Below are 22,075 nucleotides of genomic sequence, written 5' to 3'. Positions count from 1 at the left end.
CAATTGTAATTCTATAGTGAAAAAAAGCTCAACTGAAGGATCACAGACTGACCCGACCCAACCCAGAGAGCACAGTGTTGTTTACTACTGCATTTTATTGAGGAAATTGGACAACCCAAAGAGCAGAGCGTCAGCAAGGTTACACAACCCACTCCTGTCCTGGGTCTCAGAGAGAACATCAGGTAGATAAACCTTTTCATTGGACAACATGATTAATTTATTATCATTACAGAGAAATATGTGTCTGACCTCGAAGGTCAAGGTTTTTAGACATCCAACAGTATGATGCATGATGACAATGCACCCCTTAATTACTGTACATATACTATTCTATCCACATATTCTTCAGATATACTATATATTATATCCACATACTGTCCATAATGTCTACACGTCCCATCATCACATACAGTGGGGCAAACAAGTATTTAGTCAGCCACCAATTGTGCAAGTTCTTCCACTTAAAAAAGATGAGAGAGGCCTGTAATTTTCATCATAGGTACACTTCAACTATGACAGACAAAATGAGGAAAGAAAATCCAGAAAATCACATTGTAGGATTTTAATGAATTTATTTGCAAATTATGGTGGAAAATAAGTATTTGGTCAATAACAAAAGTTTATCTCAATACGTTGTTATATACCCTTTGTTGGCAATGACAGAGGTCAAACGTTTTCTGTAACTCTTCACAAGGTTTTCACACACTGTTGCTGGTATTTTGGCCCATTCCTCCATGCAGATCTCCTCTAGAGCAGTGATGTTTGGGGGCTGTTGCTGGGCAACACGGACTTGTTAGGGTTAGGGTTATTGAAAGTCAATATATATAAAAAAATATATATATTTTTTAAAAGTAACCTTAACAGGGCGTGTTTTTTTTTTTACCCCCTTTCTATGGGGTTGAGATCTGGAGACTGGCTAGGCCACTCCAGGACCTTGAAATGCTTCTTACGAAGCCACTCCTTCGTTGCCCGGGCGGTGTGTTTGGGATCATTGTCATGCTGAAAACCCAGCCATGTTTCATCTTCAATGCCCTTGCTGATGGAAGGAGGTTTTCACTCAAAATCTCATGGCCCCATTAATTCTTTCCTTTACACGGATCAATCGTCCTGGTCCCTTTGCAGAAAAACAGCCCCAAAGCATGATGTTTCCACCCCCATGCTTCACAGTAGGTATGGTGTTCTTTGGATGCAACTCAGCATTCTTTGTCCTCCAAACACGACAAGTTGAGTTTTTACCAAAAAGTTATATTTTGGTTTCATATGACCATATGACATTTTCCCAATCTTCTTCTGGATCATCCAAATGCTCTCTAGCAAACTTCAGACGGGCATGGACATGTAATGGCTTAAGCAGGGGGACACGTCTGGCACTGCAGGATTTGAGTCCCTGGCGGCGTAGTGTGTTACTGATGGTAGGCTTTGTTACTTTGGTCCCAGCTCTCTGCAGGTCAAATCAAATCAAATCAAATCAAATCAAGGTCATTCACTAGGTCCCCCCGTGTGGTTCAGGGATTTTTGCTCACCGTTCTTGTGATCATTTTGACCCCACGGGGTGAGATCTTGCGTGGAGCCCCAGATCGAGGGAGATTATCAGTGGCCTTGTATGTCTTCCATTTCCTAATAATTGCACCCACAGTTGATTTCTTCAAACCAAGCTGCTTACCTATTGCAGATTCAGTCTTCCCAGCCTGGTGCAGGTCTACAATTTGGTTTCTGGTGTCCTTTGACAGCTCTTTGGTCTTGGCCATAGTGGAGTTTGGAGTGTGACTGTTTGAGGTTGTGGACAGGTGTCTTTTATACTGATAACAAGTTCAAACAGGTGCCATCAATACAGGTAACGAGTGGAGGACAGAGGAGCCTCTTAAAGAAGAAGTTACAGGTCTGTGAGAGCCAGAAATCTTGCTTGTTTGTAGGTGACCAAATACTTATTTTCCACCATAATTTTCAAATAAATTCATTAAAAATACTACAATGTGATTTTCTGGATTTTTTTTTCTCATTTTGTCTGTCATAGTTGAAGTGTACCTATGATGAACATTACAGGCCTCTCTCATCTTTTTAAGTGGGAGAACTTGCACTATTGGTGGTTGACTAAATACTTGTTTGCCCCACTGTATATTTATACTCCAGTCTCCAACGTTGCTCGTCCTAATATTTCTATATTTCTTAATTCCATTCTTTTACCTTTTTAGATGTGTGTATATTATTGTGTATTGTTAGATATTACTGCACTGTTGGAGCTAGGAACACAAGCATTTCGCTACATGTTTCTGTTGCTTGGAAAACGGTTTTGACTTTGGTCTTCCTCGCTCAATCACCAGGCCTTGGTGTGTTCTGTTTCCCATGAGGGCAAGGTGAATGCTGGCTACTAACTTACTTTTTATTTAGCTATGTCATGTGTACAGAAATGTTATGTCATGTGTATGACAGTGTTATGTTAACATTTGGGTTGAACTTCTCATATCAGTCTTGTCTGGTGTGAATATGCATAAAGAGTGACTGGAGTCTGGAGACTTTCATAAAGTTCTATCTTAGTTGTTACAGTGCTGTACATAGCTGGTTTCTGTTGTCACTGTTAAACATATAATTATTTTTCTCTTTGTCTCTCTCTCTCTCTCTGAGGTGACATTGGGTACCATGGTAACGGCACACTCTGTTTACGCAATGTCTCACTTCATCACAAGCTGTTGATGGGTTTGATTTGCATGTGTGTGTTCTCCTGGTTACACACACACAACTTTAAGGTCTAATCTTATTTTTTCTCTTTATTGTTTTTATTCTTTTCTTTTTTAGGAACTTTGCACTAGACGAAACGCTTAGTAAAAACTTTAAAAAGTTAAACGTCATATTGATTATTCTACCACCTGGAGAATCTACGCCAACATCACTGGAAGATGTACTGGTGATGCTTCATTGTCAAACTCATAAACATTTCAGAAAGAAAAGAAATGAGTACTTTGACACTTAATGAAACAATTTATCAGAATAGTTGTTTTTGTCAGAGATCTGACCTCATGCACTTCACCGCTTAAGCCAGTGAAATTAGTGAAGAGGGAGGGGGGAGACGGAGAGAGGGAGGGAAAGAGAGAGAAATAGAGAGGGGGATGGAGGGAGAGAATAGAGAGAGAGGGAAAGGGAGAGAGGTAGGGAAGGAATAGATAGAGGAGGGGAGGGGGGTAGCCAGTTGAACCCCCTGTCGAGCACAATGAGGGAGAATAGATTCCATACCAGGAAATCCATTAGAGCTGGGAACGCTACGGAGCACGGAATACTGCCATGTTTTCAAAAATCCCCCATTAACTGTCATTTATAAATTACAATCAGCAGCATGGCCAGAATGAGAAGCAGAATATCAGACTCACTGAATAACTGGGAGTATAGTTGGGTATAGCATGGAAGAAGAGAGAGAAAGAGAAAGGAAAGCACAAGGAGTGAGAGAAGGGAGCGAGGAAGGCCTCTGGAAGTACAGAGGAGTTGTATGAAGTCCCCAGACACTGAGCTAAGGTCAGTATTGAGTTGTCCCACTCTATTGGGTACATTACGGTTTGGGGGAGAGTAAGCTGATTTTAGATCTGTGAAGAAGGGTAACTTCTACACTCAGAAAAAAGGTGCTATCTAGAACCTAAAAGGGTTCTTCAGCTGTCCCAATAGGAGAACCATTTTAAGAGATATTTTTGATTCGAGGAAAAAACCTTTTGGTTCCAGGTAGAAACCTTTAGGGTTCCATGCAGAGACCTTTTTACAGAAGGTTCTACATGGAACCAAAAAGGGTTCTACCTGGAACCAAAATCTGCCGTTCTGCCCTTGAGCAAGGCAGTTAACCACCCACCACAACAACTGCTTCCCGGGCGCTGATGATGTGTATATTGATTAAGGCAGCCCCCGCACCTCTCTGATTCAGAGGGGTTGGGTTAAATGCGGAAGACACATTTCGGTTGAATGCATTCAGTTGTGAAACTGACTAGGTAGCCCCTTTCCCTTTCAAAAAAGGGTTATTTCTTTCTCTCTCACTCTCATTTCAATTCAAAGGGGCTTTATTGGCATGGGAAACATATGCTTACATTGCCAATGCAAGTGAAATAAAACATTGCCAAAGCAAGTGACAAAACAAAAGTGAAATAAACAATCAGAAATTAAAAGTAAAAATTACAATCACAAAAGTTTTAAAAGAAGAGAAACATTTTAAAATGTTATGTTATATACATTTGCACATTGGCTATGCACAATGTGCAAATGCTCTCTCTCTCCTCCTCCCTATTTCCTCTTAAAAGTCCTGGTTTCCAATCTTCGCCCCTCTGTCAATCTCTCTACTCTCCACCCCTGAATGAGAGACAGCAAGTGGAGAGAAAGTGGAGAATGAGAGAGAGGGAGATGGATTATGGAGTGGGGGTGGGGGTGGGGTGAGAGAGAGAGACAGAATTAGGAGGGGGGAAATAGTGAGACAGAGAAAGGGTGGGACAGTGGAAGAGGAAAAAGAAAGGAGAGGGGAAAAGGGTGAAGGGGCCTCTGAGAGGGAGGGAGGAGAGGAGGTTCATTTGCACATATTAGAGAGGGCAGGATTTTTCATTAAAAAGAGATTGAAGTTGATATATGCCTGTGTGCTCCTGACACACTGTATGCTCTGATTGGGTAAGTCCTTCACAGAACAAAGGAACCCCCCTCTCTCTCTCTCTGCCTCACACACACACGCTCTACGGCTGCTATAGACAGCTGTAGCTCCAGCAGCTCAAAGCCTACGAAGCCTTTATGAAGCCTTATAACTGTGAATAGAAGCATTACTATTAAGCCCCAGATCTCTGGCTCTATATCTGAGGTGATAGAGACTCTCCTTGTTGCCATTCCACACCTCTACTCCCTGCTTAACCAGCTGTTGGGTGTGTTTGTGGGTGTGTGTTTGTGTGTGTGTGCGCAAATAATGTTAAATCACAATAAGAAACAGCTCTATCCTTGACGGACTGACTGACTGACTTACTGACTAACCAACTGACTGTGGGTGCAACTAGCTCTCACAGTCTCACGTCAGAATTAGACGTTCATCCATGTTTCTCAAACGTCAAATTTCAAAGTTGTTGCAAACGTCAGATATTGAAGTGTATAAGGTTAACTTTAGGCTTTAACTCTTCATTTTGAAGGTTAGGGTTAAGTTTAGGCATTTACTAAGAAATCTTAAGGTTAGGCAATACCTCCGAATGGTTACGGTAAGGGTTAAGGTTTGGGATAGGTGTAAAAAAATGTTTTGCTGAAACAACTTGCTATCACTGCTTGTTGTTTGAATTATCAACCTTTGAATCGTCCATTTTTTGCAACCTTTGGAACCAGAAGCAGATGCTTACACCTATGCACCATCCCTGTCCACAACACTCACTGTTGCCCCTGGTGGCCGGCTTCCACATAATCTCCCAATGTCCTCAGACATCGATGGACATCGAATACGGACTGGTATCACGGTTGACCTGGCTAGGGGGTGTGGGGGTGCAGAAGTGGCGTCTTTAAAAGAATGAATAACATGCAGAATTCAGAATCATCTGAAAGATTCAACTGTAACTCTCAATTCTCTCTCGCTCCTCTCTCTCTCTATCTGATGAACTCTCATTAGTAGACTGTTCTCCTTGAAGTGCCATTTTGTTTAATAAGTTATGCAATCACATCCCCATAGCAGCACGCCCCCTCCCCTCCACCCCCCTCTGGTACCCCATACTCCCATCTCCCTTTGTCTGGCCATTGAAAGGCCACTACTCTCTCTTTCCCTCTCGCCCCATCTCTCACTCTGCTCTCCTCTCCTTTTCAGGTTTGCCCTGCACTCTCCCACATAATAAAAATAGTACATGGTATACATCTCTCCCCACACGCACATGCGCACGCACACACACGCACACACACACACACGCACACACACGCATTACAATATCAAACTTCTAATTTGAGTAATGCACTTTCCAGATTTCATTGAATCTTCCAAATTGGAGGGTGAGTCTTCAGGATCTGTGGTTTGGTTGAATTCTTTAACTCCCAGGTTTTCTACTGATTAGTGTCCATGGTTGTCTGAGAGATCCACTGGTCTTAGTCCAGTTGAAGTGTATGTGTGTATGTCCTTGCATGCTTGTGTGGTCTCAAGGGCTTGTAGATTATGTTGACAAAAGGTCCACCTGGTGCCCTTAGATTACTTTTCTCCCCCTCGTCCTCCATTAACCCCCTTGTTGAATTGGGAATATTTAGAGATTAGACACAAACTTAATGATCCGATTTTAAGGTTAATGTCTGTTGAGAGGCTTGGGGGAGGCTGTAGTAGTGAAGTGACACAGGGAGGCAACAGTATAATTTTTTTGTATTTGATTTAACCCTTATTTAACTAGGCAAGTCAGTTAAGAACAAATTCTTATTTACAATGACGGCCAAACCCGGACGACGCTGGGCACCGCCCTATTAGACTCCCAATCACGGTCGGATGTGATACAGAATGTCAGTTGGGCTGAAGGTCATCTTAATCCAGCTAACCTGACCTAAAGACACTGCTGCCTTTCAGAGAGTCAAAGAAGAATGAATATCAACACTAACCTCTAGAAGCCTGCATGGCCTGGTATGTTCTTTCTTCCTTATGGCATTGATTCTCTCTTTCCTTTCTCTCTCTCTCTCTCTCTCTCTCTCACTCTCTCTCTCACACTCTCTCTCTTTCTCTTTTTCTCTTTTTCTCCAATCCTAACTCTCCCTCTATCTCCATCATCTGTGTGTGTCCTTGGAGGGAGAACATGATTAGGATGTGAGTGTTTCTCTAACGTAGCGCTTGTCTTCTGTATGCTAACAGATGTCAAGGACCAACGTGACACAACCACACTGTTGGAAGGGCTGACTCATCAAGGACAGCGATATATTGGAATACAGAAAGGGCAGCCTGAATTCCTGAATATGGAATTTAGAAAGAGTTAATTAGAATAACTAATGTCTTTAAAGACACACACACCTGCTCTCTCTCTCCCCTTCTCTCGTTCTCCCTCCTCTCGCTCTCTCCCTCCTGCCTCGTTCTCCCTCCTCTCTCGTTCTCCCTCCTCTCTCTCTCTCCCTCCTCTCTCTCATTCTCCCTCCTCTCTCTCATTCTCCCTCCTCTCTCTCATTCTCCCTCCTCTCTCTCCCCCTCTCTCGTTCTCCCTCCTCTCGCTCTCTCCCTCCTCTCGCTCTCTCCCTCCTGTCTCGTTCTCCCTCCTCTCTCGTTCTCCCTCCTCTCTCTCTCCCTCCTGTCTCGTTCTCCCCCTCTCTCATTCTCCCTCCTCTCTCTCTCCCTCCTGTCTCATTCTCCCTCCTCTATCGTTCTCCCTCCTCTCTCATTCTCCCTCCTCTCTCTCATTCTCCCTCCTCTCTCTCTCCCTCCTCTCTCTCCCTCCTCTCTCTCTCCCTCCCCTCTCTCCCTCCTCTCTCTCATTCTCCCTCCTCTCTCTCATTCTCCCTCCTCTCTCTCATTCTCCCTCCTCTCTCTCATTCTCCCTCCTCTCTCTCGTTCTCCCTCCTCTCTCTCTCTTCCTCCTCTCTCTCTCCCCTCCTCTCTCTCCCTCCTCTCTCTCCCTCTTCTCTCTCTCCCTCCTCTCTCTCTCCCTCCTCTCTCTCATTCCCCCTCCTCTCTCTCTCCCTCCTCTCTCTCTCCCTCCCTCCTCTCTCTCCCTCCTCTCTCTCTCCCTCCTCTCTCCTCTCTCTCTCTCTCTCTCTCCCTTCTCTCTCTCTCTCCCTCCTCTCTCTCTCCCTCCTCTCTCTCATTCTCCCTCCTCTCTCTCTCCCTCCTCTCTCTCATTCTCCCTCCCTCCCTCTCTCTCCTCTCTCTCGTTCTCCCTCCCCTCTCTCTCTCTCCTCCTCTCTCCCTCTCCCTCCTCTCTCTCTCTCTCCCTCCTCTCTCTCTCCCTCCTCTCTCTCATTCTCCCTCCTCTCTTTCTCTCCCTTATGTCCTTTCTTTACTGATCCTCCCCCATTTTTGACAACATTCCACTCTCAGCGCTGTGCTCTCAGTATCTATCTCTCTCTTTCTGTGCATTTGTGTGTATGTGTTGGGGGTCACTGGACCTCACTCATGTAGTGCTGGTGATAGGTGGAGGGGATGGGGGAGGGATCAGAGAGAAGAGAGGGGGTGTAACAAGGCCTAGATTGTAGGCTGCAAAATAAACATGGAAAATTGCATTTATGCACAAAATCTATTCACACATCTGTACTCCCTCTCTCTCTCTCTCACACACACACACACACACATTTGTTTTACTATCCTTCTGGGGACCAAACAATTGATTCCCATTTAAAATACTGATTTTCCTAACCACTACCCCTAACCCTAAAATTACCTTTTGTCATTGTGGAGACCGGAAAAATGTGTTTTCCTTGTTTACTATCCTTGTGAGGAATTCAGGTCCCCATAAGGATAGTGAAACCCAAAACACACACACAGGGCCTCCCTGCATCTCCATAATAAATGACCTTCTGCAGGTGAATGGGTCTCTGTGTGCTTGGTGCAGCCTGCGGGTGCCTGACTAAAATGGATGGCCCTCCTCGTGTCTGGAGATTACAGCCAATTTAAATCCTATCCCCCTGACATCCGTTACAGCTGGAATGATTTAAGCCTTATAGGAACGACTCAGGCCCTTCCTGGACTAGGTTATATTATTCACTATTATGAGTCCAGTAATGAGCCAATGACGTTTCTATTTTTACCTGATGATCTCAGATCTATATCCTGTCACATTCATCATAACCATGCAGGATTACATTAATATCTGCCATCTTAGGGTGTCTGGGTCATGAACGTCCATCTTTCATCCTGACCCTGAACAGAGAAATACACAGCCCAACCAGACCCAGTAAACAGTCCCATTCACCCATGCAGCCTACACTGACTTCATAATCTGATACGTTCTATTTATCCACCAATCACAGTAATCAATTGATTAATCAATTCATGTTGATCCTTGCAGGGGAGAATTTAAAAGCATGCTATTACTAACATTGACTTGCATTGGTTTTTGGTTAGGAAGTACTATGGTAGGGCCTACAAAACCAAAGCATGGATTTCAGTCTCCGTTGTCCATAGACTGACTTCAAGGTAAAGAAAGAAATATCTACATTTGTAATTCAGCTGAACCCTCCCTTTGAATATGATTTGAAATCTTCATCAGTTGATAGACTACAGTAGAGCCTTCTACAATAAAGGGCTCTGGACTGTAGTAGGCCTTAACTAAACGTGAAAGCATTACAAAATAAGTAACCTAATATAATCCCGTCAGAGTGCTCAGAGTCAAAGTAGATACAGTTCATGAAAATGCCTATAAATAGATGCGTGTAGAGTTGGCTAACTCTGTCTAGAGACGTACCTAACCTGCTTCTACAGTGCTGCTACTCACGTTTGTGTTTACTGCGTTGCCTGTATTTCCCCATTGCGATGGGGAATAGCAGAAATAAAACAAACCTAGTGTTTTTAGAATATATGTTCCTTGTTTAAAGTGCAACTCTGTTTTAAACTGTGAGGCAATTTAGACACGGACTGACTAACAGTGATCGGTCTTCAGTTTCTCGCTTTCAATGTTGGAGCCGAAGTCAACGGTTCAGACTGTGGGCTATAACCGCAGGTCTGCTGCACCTCGCTCGGATGAAAGATCAACTCCACCCTGCTGACAAATAGAAAACCGCACAACACACTACTAAACTGTGATTTAAAGTAGCCCACAGAGCCTTACAATTAACCAGACATTTTGTTCTGAAATGTATGTGTTTATTTTACGTTAAATTTAGAAGTTGCACTCTGAAAAAAAAATCATATTTAGAAATCCAACCTGAATGCATAATTTACCGTGGATGTGTTTAAGACTTTTGCCAGTAAAAATATCGAAGTTGAAATATTTGTTTTCACTAAGATATTTAAAATAGGCCTATTATAATTTAGTTTACATCATTAGATTTAGTGTTTGTAAAATGTCAAATGTATTTGTCCAATAAGAAAGTTAAATAATTGAAGGCACATCCATCATGAGGTTTTGAGTGATAATTTCCTAAATATTTCAACAAATTCTAAAATGACAGGTATTTAGTTCCAGTTGAAGTCGGACGTTGACATACACCTCAGCCAAATACATTTAAACTCAGTTTTTCACAATGCCTGACATTTAATCCTAGTAAACATTCCCTGTCTTAGATCAGTTAGGATCACCACTTTATTTTAAGAATGTGAAGTGTCAGAATAATAGAGATAATTATTTATTTCAGCTTTTAGAAGTTTACATACTCAATTAGTATTTGGTAGCATTGCATTTAAATTGTTTAACTTGGGGCAAATGTTTCGGGTAGCCTTCCACAAGCTTCCCACAATAAAGGTTGGGCGAATTTTGGCCCATTCCTCCTGACAGAGCTGGTGTAACTGAGTCAGGTTTGTAGGCCTCCTTGCTCGCACACACTTTTTCAGTTCTGCCCACAAATTTTCTATAGGATGAGGTCAGGGCTTTGTGATGGCCACTCCAATACCTTGAATTTGTCCTTAAGCCATTTTGCCACAACTTTGGAAGTATGCTTGAGGTCATTGTCCATTTGGAAGACCTATTTGCAACCAAGCTGATGTCTTGCTTCAATATATCCACTTAATTTTCATCCGTCATGAAGCCATCTATTTTGTGAAGTGTATCAGTCCCTCCTGCAGCAAAGCACTCCACAACATGATGCTGCCACCCACGTTCTTCATGGTTGGGATGGTGTTCTTCGGCTTGCAAGCCTCCCCCTTTTTCCTTCAAACATAACGATGGTCATTATGGCCAAACAGTTCTATTTTTGTTTCATCAGACCAGAGGACATTTCTCCAAAAAGTACGATCTTTGTCCCCATATGCAGTTGCAAACTGTAGTCTGGCTTTTTTTTATGGCGGTTTTGGCCTTCCTGAGCGGTATGACGGCTGCTTGGTCCCATGGTGTTTATACTTGCATACTATTGTTTGTACAGATGAACGTGGTACCTTCAGACATTTGGAAACTGCTCCCAAGGATGAACCAGACTTGTGGACACTGATTTTGAAGGTAGGCCTTGAAATACATCCACAGGTACACCTCCAATTGACTCAAATGATGTCAATTAGCCTATCAGAAGCTTCTAAAGCCATGACATCATTTTCTGGAATTTTCCAAGCTGTTTAAAAGGCACAGTCAACTTAGTGTATGTAAACTTCTGACCTACTGGATTAAGTGAAATCCTAAGTGAAATAATCTGTCTGTAAACAATTGTTGGAAAAATTACTTGTTTAATGCACAAAGTAGATGTCCTAACCGACTTGCCAAGACTATAGTTTGTTAACAAGAAATTTGTGGAGTGGTTGAAAAACGAGTGGGCCTTTTATGGGCCTCCCGGGTGGCACAGTGGTCGGGGGCACTACATCGCAGCGCAATTGGCCTAGCGTTGTCCGGGTTAGGGAGAGTTTGGCCGATAGGGATATCCCTGTGTCATTGCGCACCAGCGACTCCTGTGGCGGGCCGGGCGCAGTGCACGCTAACCAAGGTCGCACGGTTTTCCTCTGACGTATTGGTGCGGCTGGCTTCGGGGTTGGATGCGCACTGTGTTAACAGTGCGGCTTGGTTGGGTTGTGTTTCAGAGGACGCACGGCTTTCGATCTTCGTCTCTCCCGAGCCCGTACGGGAGTTGTTGCGATGAGACAAGATAGTAATTACTAACAATTGGATACCACGAAAAAGGGGGTAAAATTAAAATAAAATAAGAAAAACGAGTTTTAATGACTCCAACCTTAGTGTATGTAAACTTCTGACTTCAACTGTATAGGAAGAGAGGAGTATGGAGAGGGGTAGGATGGGGGGGATAGGCAGAGGATTGTCAGTCAGCAGAAGAATACAGACTGTCTGTGTGTGAAGAGGGATGAGGGAGAATCCTGCTGCTTCTCCTCAGGGCCATTATCCTACAGGAGAGGAACCTGTGGGGGGTAGTCTATACACACACACACACGTCTGATGCGGCAACATTCCATGGGAATCCCGTCAGCTGCTTCAGTGCTTTCCTCTCTTCAGCTCTCCTTTTTCCCGCTATCCCCTCCTCAGTCTCTCTGTTCCTGGCCATAAACACCTCTGGCAGAGTGATCTGGTTCTATTCTGAACAGGAATCTTGGCCAGGCAGTTTTCAGTGGATCATCCCCCTCTCGACTCCCATCCCATAATGATTTAATCCAAACTACAGCTGCTAATGGTTTTCCGCAGCACTCAAGTTATTCTAACTGGTAATTATATGATTAATTTGAATGGCTAAATTAATGTTTAATTTGAATAACTGTTGTTTAAATGAATTACTAAATGCATGTTTAATTGTTATTACTTAGGACTTCTTTTAAGCTCTTCAACTGGACATTTGGGAAGTTCCCCAGGCCCAGATGAGCCTCCTCCTGGACTAAAAAGCTCAATTGTGTGTGAACCTTCAACCCTGATGTTCTAGAGCTTAGTGTTTGACTTTTGATCAGGCATCTCGTTGGCCAGCATGGTTGTCCTCCCTCAGCTGTTACATACCCCCCACCCAGCTCTGCGCCCACTCCTGAACGGGAATGCTGTGAATGGATTGAACGAGAGGGAGGGGAGGAGAAAGGGGTGATGTCGAGAAGACAGGGGAGGAGAGAATGAAAGTGGTAGACAAGGAGGTAGGGAGGGGGCATGTTTAAACAGCCTGGACTTGAGTGACAGGGCTGATAGAGGGTGGGCGGAAGAGGGGGGTTTAAGAGTTGCTGGGGGGCTGAGATGAGGGGAAAGTGAGCTTTTAATTTCCACGAGCAGAAGCAGATGTAGGGGAATTGTACACACACCCACACGCTGCTAGGCAGCAGGAAGTCATCAGGGACAGAGGAGCACTGTGTGTGTGTGTGCTGGGGCAAGGGACCCTGGACCACTATAAAATGAGCATGCAGAAACCGTTAAACACTAGAGCGAGAGAAGACGGCTAACGATATAGTGAGAGAGTCAAGTCAGTGTCATCTTTTCATCCGTCCAGAGATGGAGGTAAAGAGGAGAAACATGCTATTAGACAGCAGGCTTAGAGGAGGTAGATCTGTTCTTTATTCAACCAAAGTGTAAAAATGCTGTTGACAAAAAGCACTTAAACAGAGCTGTTAATCAAGCTTTAACCATCTTCTCACTCCAATAATGTTGTCCCACTGGCTACGCTGACTCCTCGTCTTTTTACCATCAGTCGGTCTCTTTATTTATCCAGAACATTGAATTATTTTGGTGTTTTGAAATACAAACATTTGAGGAGGTTATGATTTTTCAGTTGTACAAAATTGATCTAAACCTAAGTGAACACAGATGGAAACATGGTGCCCAGAAGTGGAGTATAAAATGACGGTGCAAAACAAATAAAAACAAAACAATGTCCCTGCACATATAAAAATAAATTAATACTTTGTGTCCAGTCACCATTGCCTGTAGTCTGGTCCTAAGATTTACACACACAAAATTAGGCTTTATTGGCTATCCTTTACACCAACACTGCCAATCACAATCACTTATTTACACCCCACAGGCAATGAAAAATATATATTTATTTACACAAAGTCAAAACTGTGGCATTGAACCCACACCTCTTCTGACAATAACAGTTATGTACACCATCACCACCACAAACCACCTCCATTTGCCAGTAGTTCAATCTTTCTCAATACACAACTTTTTTTCCCATCAAAAATGTTTACAGCAAGATGTGTGAAAAACTTTAAACAGCAGTATAAAACAAATTCTTGAAGAACAGTGGGTACTTTTAAAATATAGCATCCTGCACCCATAACATAAAGCAATGCTAAATAAATAAAAACAGAATTCATAAAGTTGGTTTCGGTATTTTGTGAACCCAGCAAAATACATTTCCTGGTTTCCAGCTTTTCAGAATGTGTTGCGTGATCTTTTGCCTGGTCAACGCAGCTTGACAGCCAGTAATATGGTGAGAATGGATGACTGACAGGTCGAGTAGCATGAGTAACCCTCCCCCTCAGCCTTAGGCACTTGGGGAATGGACCCTGACTTGCCATTTCTGACTGTTGTGGATTCCTATTGGCCGATGCTGAAGGTTACGGACCCTGATAGGCTGGTGTGAAGTAGGTAGAGCAGAAAAAGACAGTCATAGCAAGGCTTTCATAGCGGTCAGTCAGTCTTACATTAGAGAGTGGTCTCTGGTTAGGTCTTATGCTGGTTAGGTCTTATGCTCAGACAGACAGAGGTAACAGCAGTTACATGTCCAGTGCAGGACTCCTGCCTCTCCTAAAACTGTACAATGTCATAGTTCCCAGACCTCATCTCTCCAGCAGAGCTATAAGTCATCAGTCAGCTGTGTTAGTGTCCTGATATTTTTGTAGTTTGTAGTAATTGTAGTTCTATGTGGGCTAGCTTGTGTGCTGAAAGCACAGCACTGATCAGAGTTCATATGATGGTGGAGACCCCTGAGAGATAGAGAGATGGATAGAGAGAGAGATGGATAGAGGAGAGAGAGAAAAAGAGAATGCGCAACAGAAAAAGCAAGAGAGCTGTTTTGTGGGTCAGGTCTTCTCCTGTCCAGTGAGGCCCACAGCCTTTTCAGCCAGCCGGGGTTTCTGTGCAGTGGCGTGTGTGTGTGTATCGGGGTGTGAGTGTGTGTGCAGTGCCAGGAAGGGGTTGGCGGTGATGGTGCCCTGGCCGTGAGAGGAGGAAAGGAGGGAGGTGATGGGCAGCTGAGTGGAAGAGAGAGGGATGGAGGGAAGCTGGGAGGAGGTGGAGAGAGATTGAAGTTGGTGGAGGTCCTGTTGTTGCTGCATCAACTGGTAAAACAACATCTGCTGCTGTTCCTAGAGGGAGGAGAGGGAGGGGGGAGGGGGAGAGAGAGAGGGGGGGGAGAGAGAGGGAGAGAGGAGGGGGGGAGGGGGAGAGAGAGAGGGAGGGGGAGAGAGAGAGGGAGGGGGAGAGAGAGAGGGAGGGGGGAGAGAGAGAGGGAGGGGGAGAGAGAGAGGGAGGGGGGAGAGAGAGAGAGGGGGAGAGAGAGGGAGGGGGAGAGAGAGGGAGGGGGAGAGAGGGGAGGGGGAGAGAGAGAGAGGGAGGGGGGAGAGAGAGGGAGGGGGAGAGAGAGAGGGAGGGGGAGAGAGAGAGGGAGGGGGAGAGAGAGGGAGGGGGAGAGAGAGGGAGGGGGAGAGAGAGAGGGAGGGGGAGAGAGAGAGGGAGGGGGAGAGAGAGAGGGGAGGGGGAGAGAGAGAGGGAGGGGGGAGAGAGAGAGAGGGAGGGGGAGAGAGAGAGGGAGGGGGGGGGGGAGAGAGAGAGGGGAGGGGGAGAGAGAGAGGGAGGGGGGAGAGAGAGAGAGGGAGGGGGAGAGAGAGAGGAGGGGGAGAGAGAGAGGGGGGGGAGAGAGGGAGGGGGAGGGAGAGAGGGGGAGAGAGAGAGGGAGGGGGGAGAGAGAGAGGGGGGAGAGGGAGGGGGAGAGAGAGAGGGAGGGGGAGAGAGAGAGGGAGGGGGAGAGAGAGAGATGGAGAGCGGGAAAGAGATCATTAATCATGTGACCTTGGAACGCTGATAAATAAGCCTTACACTTTGTTTAGTACAGCGGTGCTAGGTGTGTGTGTTTACCGCAGAGGGCTGTGAAGAGAGTAGCTGCTGTAGTTGGTGCTGGTGCAGTAAGAGCCTCTGCTGTTCAGACAAGGCACCCAACCTAAAAACACACAAAGACATACACACACACAGTTAGAAAACCACGCACACACACACACGCACACACACACTCACCTGCTTTTAGCAGTAACTGAGCTGCAGTAATCCAAGAGGAAAGCAGGAAGGGAGAAAATATAAGGGAATCAATTTCAAAGCCAAAAACAGACAGACATTTCAATGAATGGAAGGACAGGTAGCCAGGCAGGCAGACTACCAGGTCTCCAGAAATGCAGACTACCGGGTAGTCAGAAAGGCAGACTACCAGGTCGCCAGAAAGGCAGACTACCAGGCAGCCAGATGTAGTGTACCTACCTGTTGTTAATGGAGCTGGAGATGGGCAGAGCGGCGCTGGTGCCCGGTGCAGATGTATGTGTGTATGTGTGAGGGCTGGAGGTGGTCTGTATGACTCCGTTCAAAACCCCCACTATCCCCCCCATCCCTGGCCCGGCTCCACCTCCCAGCATCATGGTTCCCATGGCAACCCCGTTGAGCTGATGAGGCTGGGGGGGGCTGTGAGAGACGGAGGGGGGGGTGGACAGAGAAGAGGTAGATCCACCACTACTACGACCACATGACACGCTATCCTGAGAGAGAGAGAGAGAGAGAGAGAGAGAGAGAGAGAGAGAGAGAGAGAGAGAGAGAGAGAGCTTTGTTAACCAATATCTCCTATACAATCTCTTACCATTTCAAAAGCTCTATGTAATGACAGCATAACAACTAGTGTGCTAGCTGGGTTCACTCACTGTGTGCTGGAGCTTCAACTGCCTTACCTGAGCAGGTATGGGTAGAGAGGAGTCACTCTTCACATCTGAAACACATATCACACAGGCAGGCAATGAGAGTGACAGTTTGTACAAGTGTTTGTTAGGGTGAGGTGAGGCAGTAATAGGGCTGTGTGTGTACCTTGGGCAGCAGTAGTAGGGGTGAAAGGCACAGACAGCTGAGCTGACAGGAGCTGCAGTCGTTCTTTCTTCATGGTCAGAGTTTTAATCTGGTCCTCTAGACGCCTGTTCTCCTGCTGCAGCTGGTGGAGGGACTTCAACATCCCCAACACTACCACACAAAGAGACAGAAAGAGACAGAGACAGAGACAGAGAGAAAGAGAGAGAGAGAGAGAGAGAGAGAGAGAGACAGAGAGACACAGAGAGAGAGACAGAGAGAGAAAAGGGAGAGAGAGAGACAGACAGAGAATCGAGAGAGATGGAGAGAGAGAGACAGAGAGAAGCAAGAGAGAGAGGAGAGAAGCGAGAGTCAAAGACAGGCAGAGAGAGAGGAGAGAAGCGAGAGAGAGAGGAAACTAAATTAAACGAATAAAATTGAATTATCCAAACAATGCAATGATAGGTGAGTAGATCAGATTTGATGAAAAAAGTCATGTAGGTGTGTGTGCTCACCATCTCCCTGTGCTCCCTGCTGCAGTAGGAACTGTTGTCCATCACTCCACTGTCTCTCCAGCAGCTGTTCTATAGAGGTGGCCACCGGGGGTACTGTGTCTCCCCCTCCCTGACCTGACCCTAGCGCCCCCAAACCTGACCCCAACGAACCTCCTGGGTCATACCGGATCTGCAGCCCACCTAGAGGAGAACTGGAGGGAGAGAGGGATGGATGGGTGAGAGAAAAAAAAGAAAGAGGATATTAACAACCAAACATAGCATCAAACAAACATGGAGAATGTCAAATCAATTTGTCCTTAAGTGAGCTAATGAAAATGAGAGAGAGCGAGAGAGAGAGAGAGGTGTGTGTGGTGGGCACCCATGGTGCAGTAAATCATCCTGTGTGAGTTGAGACACTGATGAGTGAAAGAGAGACAGAAGATAGGGAGGAAAAAGAGTCAGGAGAGAACTTCACGGTTCTGGAATAATAAACAAAGAGAGGGAGAGCCTTTTTACCATTCCATCGGACTTCTCAATGGCGCACACACACACACACACACACACACACACAAACCACTTATTGGAAAAGTTCAATTAGCAAATATTTTCTCCCTTTTGGAGCAAACTGAAGGAAACCTTTTTCTTCTTAAAAGAAAGATTATATTATTAGGTTGCTTTTAAATATTCTGATTTGTTTCATCCTTTCAAATAAAAGTACCAACATGACATTTCACTTTTCATTTGCATTTTTATAATTAATATGAATCTGACTGGAAAAGCGTTCGGAAAAGTGACGTCAAGACAAGAACACACAAGTGAATACAAAGCAGGAGTGAAGCCACTCTCCACATAAGACGCTAAAGAACCACATCATACAGAGTCCTCCTATTGGTTAAGAAAAATATTTTGGCACTGAATAAAGCCAACATACACTCATATGGATACCCCTTTAAAATTTGTGGATTCAGCCTCACCCGTTTGCAAACAGGTGTTTAAAATCAAGCATACAGCCATGCAATCGTCATAGACAATATTGGCAGTATAATGGCCTTACTGAAGCGCTCAGTGACTTTCAACGTGGGTCTGTCATAGGATGCCACCTTTCCAAAACGTCAGTTTATCACATTTCTGCCCTGCTAGAGCTGCCCTGGTCAACTGTAAGTGCTATTATTGTGAAGTGGAAACATCTAGGAGCAACAACGGCTCAGCCGCGAAGTGGTAGGCCACACAAGATCACAGAACAGGACCGCAGAGTGCTGAAGCACATACAAATAGTCTGTCCTCGGTTGCAACACTCACTACCAATGGGTTTCCATGGCCGAGCTGCCGCACACAAGCCTAAGATCACAATGCGCAATGCCAAGCGTCGGCTGGAGTGGTGTAAAGATCGGCGCCATTGGACTCTGGAGCAGTGGAAACGTGTTCTCTGGAGTGATGAATCACGCTTCACCATCTGGCAGTTTGACGGACACATTTGGGTTTGGCGAAAGGCAAAGGAACACTACCTGCCCAAATGCATAGTGCAAATTGTAAAGTTTGGTGGAGGAGGAATAACGGTCTGGAGCTGTTTTTCATGGTTCGCACTAGGCCCCTTAGTTCCAGTGAAAGGAAATCTTAATGCTACAGCATACAATGACATTCTACACGATTCTGTGGTTCCAACTTTGTGGCAACAGTTCGGGGAAGGCCCTTTCCTGTTTCAGAATGACAATGCCCCCGTGCAGAAAGCCAGGTCCATACAGAAATGGTTTGTCGAGATCGGTGTGGAAGAACTTGACTGTTCTGCACAGAGCCATGACCCCATCAAACACCTTTGAGATGTTTTAATTTGATTTGATTGAACCTTTATTTAACTAGGCAAGTCAGTTAAGAACAAATTCTTATTTTAAATGACGGCCTAGGAACAGTGGGTTAACTGCCTTGCTCAGGGGCAGAACGATTTTCTTGTTAGCTCGGGAATTCGATCTTGCAACCTTTCGGTTACTTGTCCAAATATCTAATCACTAGGCTACAATGATGGCCAACCCCGGGCCAGACTCTAACCCGGACGACGCTGGGCCAATTGTGCATCGCTCTATGGGACTCCCAATCATGTCCGGTTGTGATACAGCCTGGAATCGCCTGGTATCCAAATACTTATGGTCAGGTAGTGCACTCTGACCAGATCCTGTGTTTTCCTATTTAAAAAAAATATATATATCTTATACAGAGAGCAGATTCCATTATGCAGTTATACATAGTACTATCTATTTACAGTGTATTCTGAAAGTATTCAAACCCCTGGACCTTTCCACATTTTGTTACGTTACAGCCTTATTCTGGGGGCAGCTGACAAGGTACTAATCTGTCATTCTGACCCTGAGTTAACCCACTGTTCCTAGGCTGTCATTGTAAATAAGAATTTGTTCTTAACTGACTTGCCTAGTTAAATAAAGGTAAAAATAAATAAATAATAATAATCAATCTACACACAATACCCCATTGTTCCTCTCCCCCTCTTGTACACTGCTGCTACTCTCTGTTTTTACCATCTATGCATAGTCACTTTAATAACTCGACCTACATGTACATTTTTTAAAACTGCATTGTTGGTTAGGGGTTCATAAGTAAGCATTTCACTTTAAGGTCTACACCGGTTGTATTCGGCACATATGACAAATAACATTTGATTTAATAACAAAGCAAAAACATTTTTTTGTGTGCAAATTTATAAAAAAAAAAAACAGAAATATCACATTTACATAATCATTCAGACCCTTTACTCAGTACTTTTTTGAAGCAACTTTTCAGCCTTGAGTCTTCCTGGGTATGACGCTACAAGCTTGGCAAACTGTATTTAGGGAGTTTCTCCCAGGCTTTAGGTGCCTTTCGGAAACTCCAAGTGGATGCCATGTGCCTTCTACTGAGGAGTGGCTTCCTTCTGGCCACTCTACAATAAAGGCCTGATTGATGGAGTGCTGCAGAGATGGTTCTCCTTCTGGAAGGTTCTCCCATCTCCACAGAGGAACTCTGGAGCTCTGTCAGTGACCATTGGGTTCTTGGTCACCTCCCTGATCAAGAACCTCCCTGATCTCAAGGACGATCAACGGAAACAGGATGCACCTGAGGGAAGGGGTCTGAATACTTTCCGAATGCACTGTAAAACATTCAGAAATATTGAAAGTAGTATCTTGTTGATTTCAACTACCCATCCCACAAATTGTGTAAAAGTTTCAGTGTCCAAAACACCCATCGCTCCACACACATCCCACACACATCTCCACACACACAGACATGCTAGTCACCATAAAAACAGAGAAAAATACAAACCATCTTCGTAAAAAGATAAACGAGCAAAAAGAAAAGTGCAGACCTGAAGCCTGTGGGGGGAGAGAGATAGAAACTCCTTTATGGTGGAGAGAGAAACGCCTTTATGGGGGAGAGAGATAGAAACGTCTTTATGGGGAGAGAGATAGAAACATCTCTATGGGTGGAGAGCGAAACGTCTTTATGGGGGGGAGATAGAAACTCCTTTATGGGGGAGAGAGAAACGTCTTTATGGGGGATAGAAACGCCTTTATGGGGGAGAAACGCCTTTATGGGGGGGAAACGCCTTTATGGGGGGATAAAACGCCTTTATGGGTGGAGAGGGTGGAGAAAAACGCCTTTATGGGTGGAGAGAGAAACGCCTTTATGGGTGGAGAGAGAAACGCCTTTATGGGTGGAGAGAGAAACGCCTTTATGGGTGGGGGAGATAGAAACTCCTTTATGGGTGGGGGAGATAGAAACTCCTTTATGGGTGGGGGAGATAGAAACTCCTTTATGGGTGGGGGAGATAGAAACTCCTTTATGGGTGGGGGGGAGATAGAAACGTCTTTATGGGGGGAGAAACGCCTTTATGGGGGGGGATAGAAACGCCTTTATGGGTGGATAGAAACGCCTTTATGGGGGGGGATAGAAACGCCTTTATGGGGGGGATAGAAACGCCTTTATGGGGGGGGATAGAAACGCCTTTATGGGGGGGATAGAAACGCCTTTATGGGGGGAGATAGAAACGCCTTTATGGGGGGAGAAAGAAACGCCTTTATGGGGGAGAAAACGCCTTTATGGGGGGAGAGAGAAACGTCTTTAGGGGGGGAGAGAAACGTCTTTAGGGGGAGGAGAGAAACGTCTTTATGGGGGGGGAGGAGAGAAACGTCTTTAGGGGGGGATAGAAACGCCTTTATGGGGGGAGATCAAAACGCTTTTATGGGGGGGATAGAAACGCCTTTATGGGGGGGGATAGAAACGCCTTTATGGGTGGAGAGAAAACGCCTTTATGGGTGGGGGGAGAGATAGAAACTCCTTTATGGGGGAGAGAAACGTCTTTATGGGGGGATAGAAACGCCTTTATGGGGGGTAGAAACGCCTTTATGGGTGGGGGGGGGATAGAAACCCTTTATGGGGGGGATAGAAACGGGGGGGGATAGAAACGCCTTTATGGGGGGAGAAAGAAACGCCTTTATGGGGGGGGGATAGAAACGCCTTTATGGGGGGAGAAAGAAACGCCTTTATGGGGGGAGAAAGAAACGCCTTTATGGGTGGAGAAAACGCCTTTATGGGTGGAGAGAAACGCCTTTATGGGTGGGGGAGATAGAAACTCCTTTATGGGGGGAGAAACGTCCTTATGGGGGGGTAGGGTGGAAACGCCTTTATGGGTGGAGAAACGCCTTTATGGGGGGGGATAGAAACACCTTTATGGGGGGATAGAAACGCCCTTATGGGGGGATAGAAACGCCTTTATGGGGGGATAGAAACGCCCTTTGGGGGGATAGAAACGCCTTTATGGGGGGAGATAGAAACGTCTTTATGGGGGGAGAAAAACGTCTTTATGGGGGGGAGATAGAAACTCCTTTATGGGGGAGAGAGAAACGTCTTTATGGGGGGGATAGAAACGCCTTTATGGGGGGAGAAAGAAACGCCTTTATGGGTGGAGGGGGAGATAGAAACGCCTTTATGGGGGGAGAAACATCTTTATGGGGGGAGATAGAAACTCCTTTATGGGGGGGAAAACGTCTTTATGGGGGG

General features: G+C 45.2%; 1 protein-coding gene across 6 annotated transcripts in view; it reads right to left on the bottom strand.

The window, feature by feature from the left end:
- Nucleotides 1-13,031: 13,031 nt before the first annotated feature.
- Nucleotides 13,032-22,075, bottom strand: part of mllt10 (MLLT10 histone lysine methyltransferase DOT1L cofactor) — an 88,469-nt gene continuing 79,425 nt past the window's right edge. For 3 of the 6 annotated variants that reach the window (XM_042298909.1, XM_042298910.1, XM_042298912.1), the window contains 6 exons: nucleotides 17,051-17,241; nucleotides 16,560-16,709; nucleotides 16,400-16,464; nucleotides 15,969-16,240; nucleotides 15,576-15,657; nucleotides 13,032-14,806 (listed from right to left, as the gene is read on the bottom strand). In XM_042298909.1, the coding sequence (XP_042154843.1) occupies nucleotides 14,522-14,806; nucleotides 15,576-15,657; nucleotides 15,969-16,240; nucleotides 16,400-16,464; nucleotides 16,560-16,709; nucleotides 17,051-17,241 (1,045 nt within the window). In that variant the 3' untranslated portion in view covers nucleotides 13,032-14,521. The other 3 variants (XM_042298911.1, XM_042298913.1, XM_042298914.1) reach the window with 3 other exon arrangements.

The sequence above is a fragment of the Oncorhynchus tshawytscha genome, linkage group LG16, assembly GCF_018296145.1.
Source record: "Oncorhynchus tshawytscha isolate Ot180627B linkage group LG16, Otsh_v2.0, whole genome shotgun sequence".
Classification (NCBI taxonomy): domain Eukaryota; kingdom Metazoa; phylum Chordata; class Actinopteri; order Salmoniformes; family Salmonidae; genus Oncorhynchus; species Oncorhynchus tshawytscha.
Note: the sequence above shows the minus strand (reverse complement) of the source record. Positions and strands in the feature narration are given on the sequence as shown.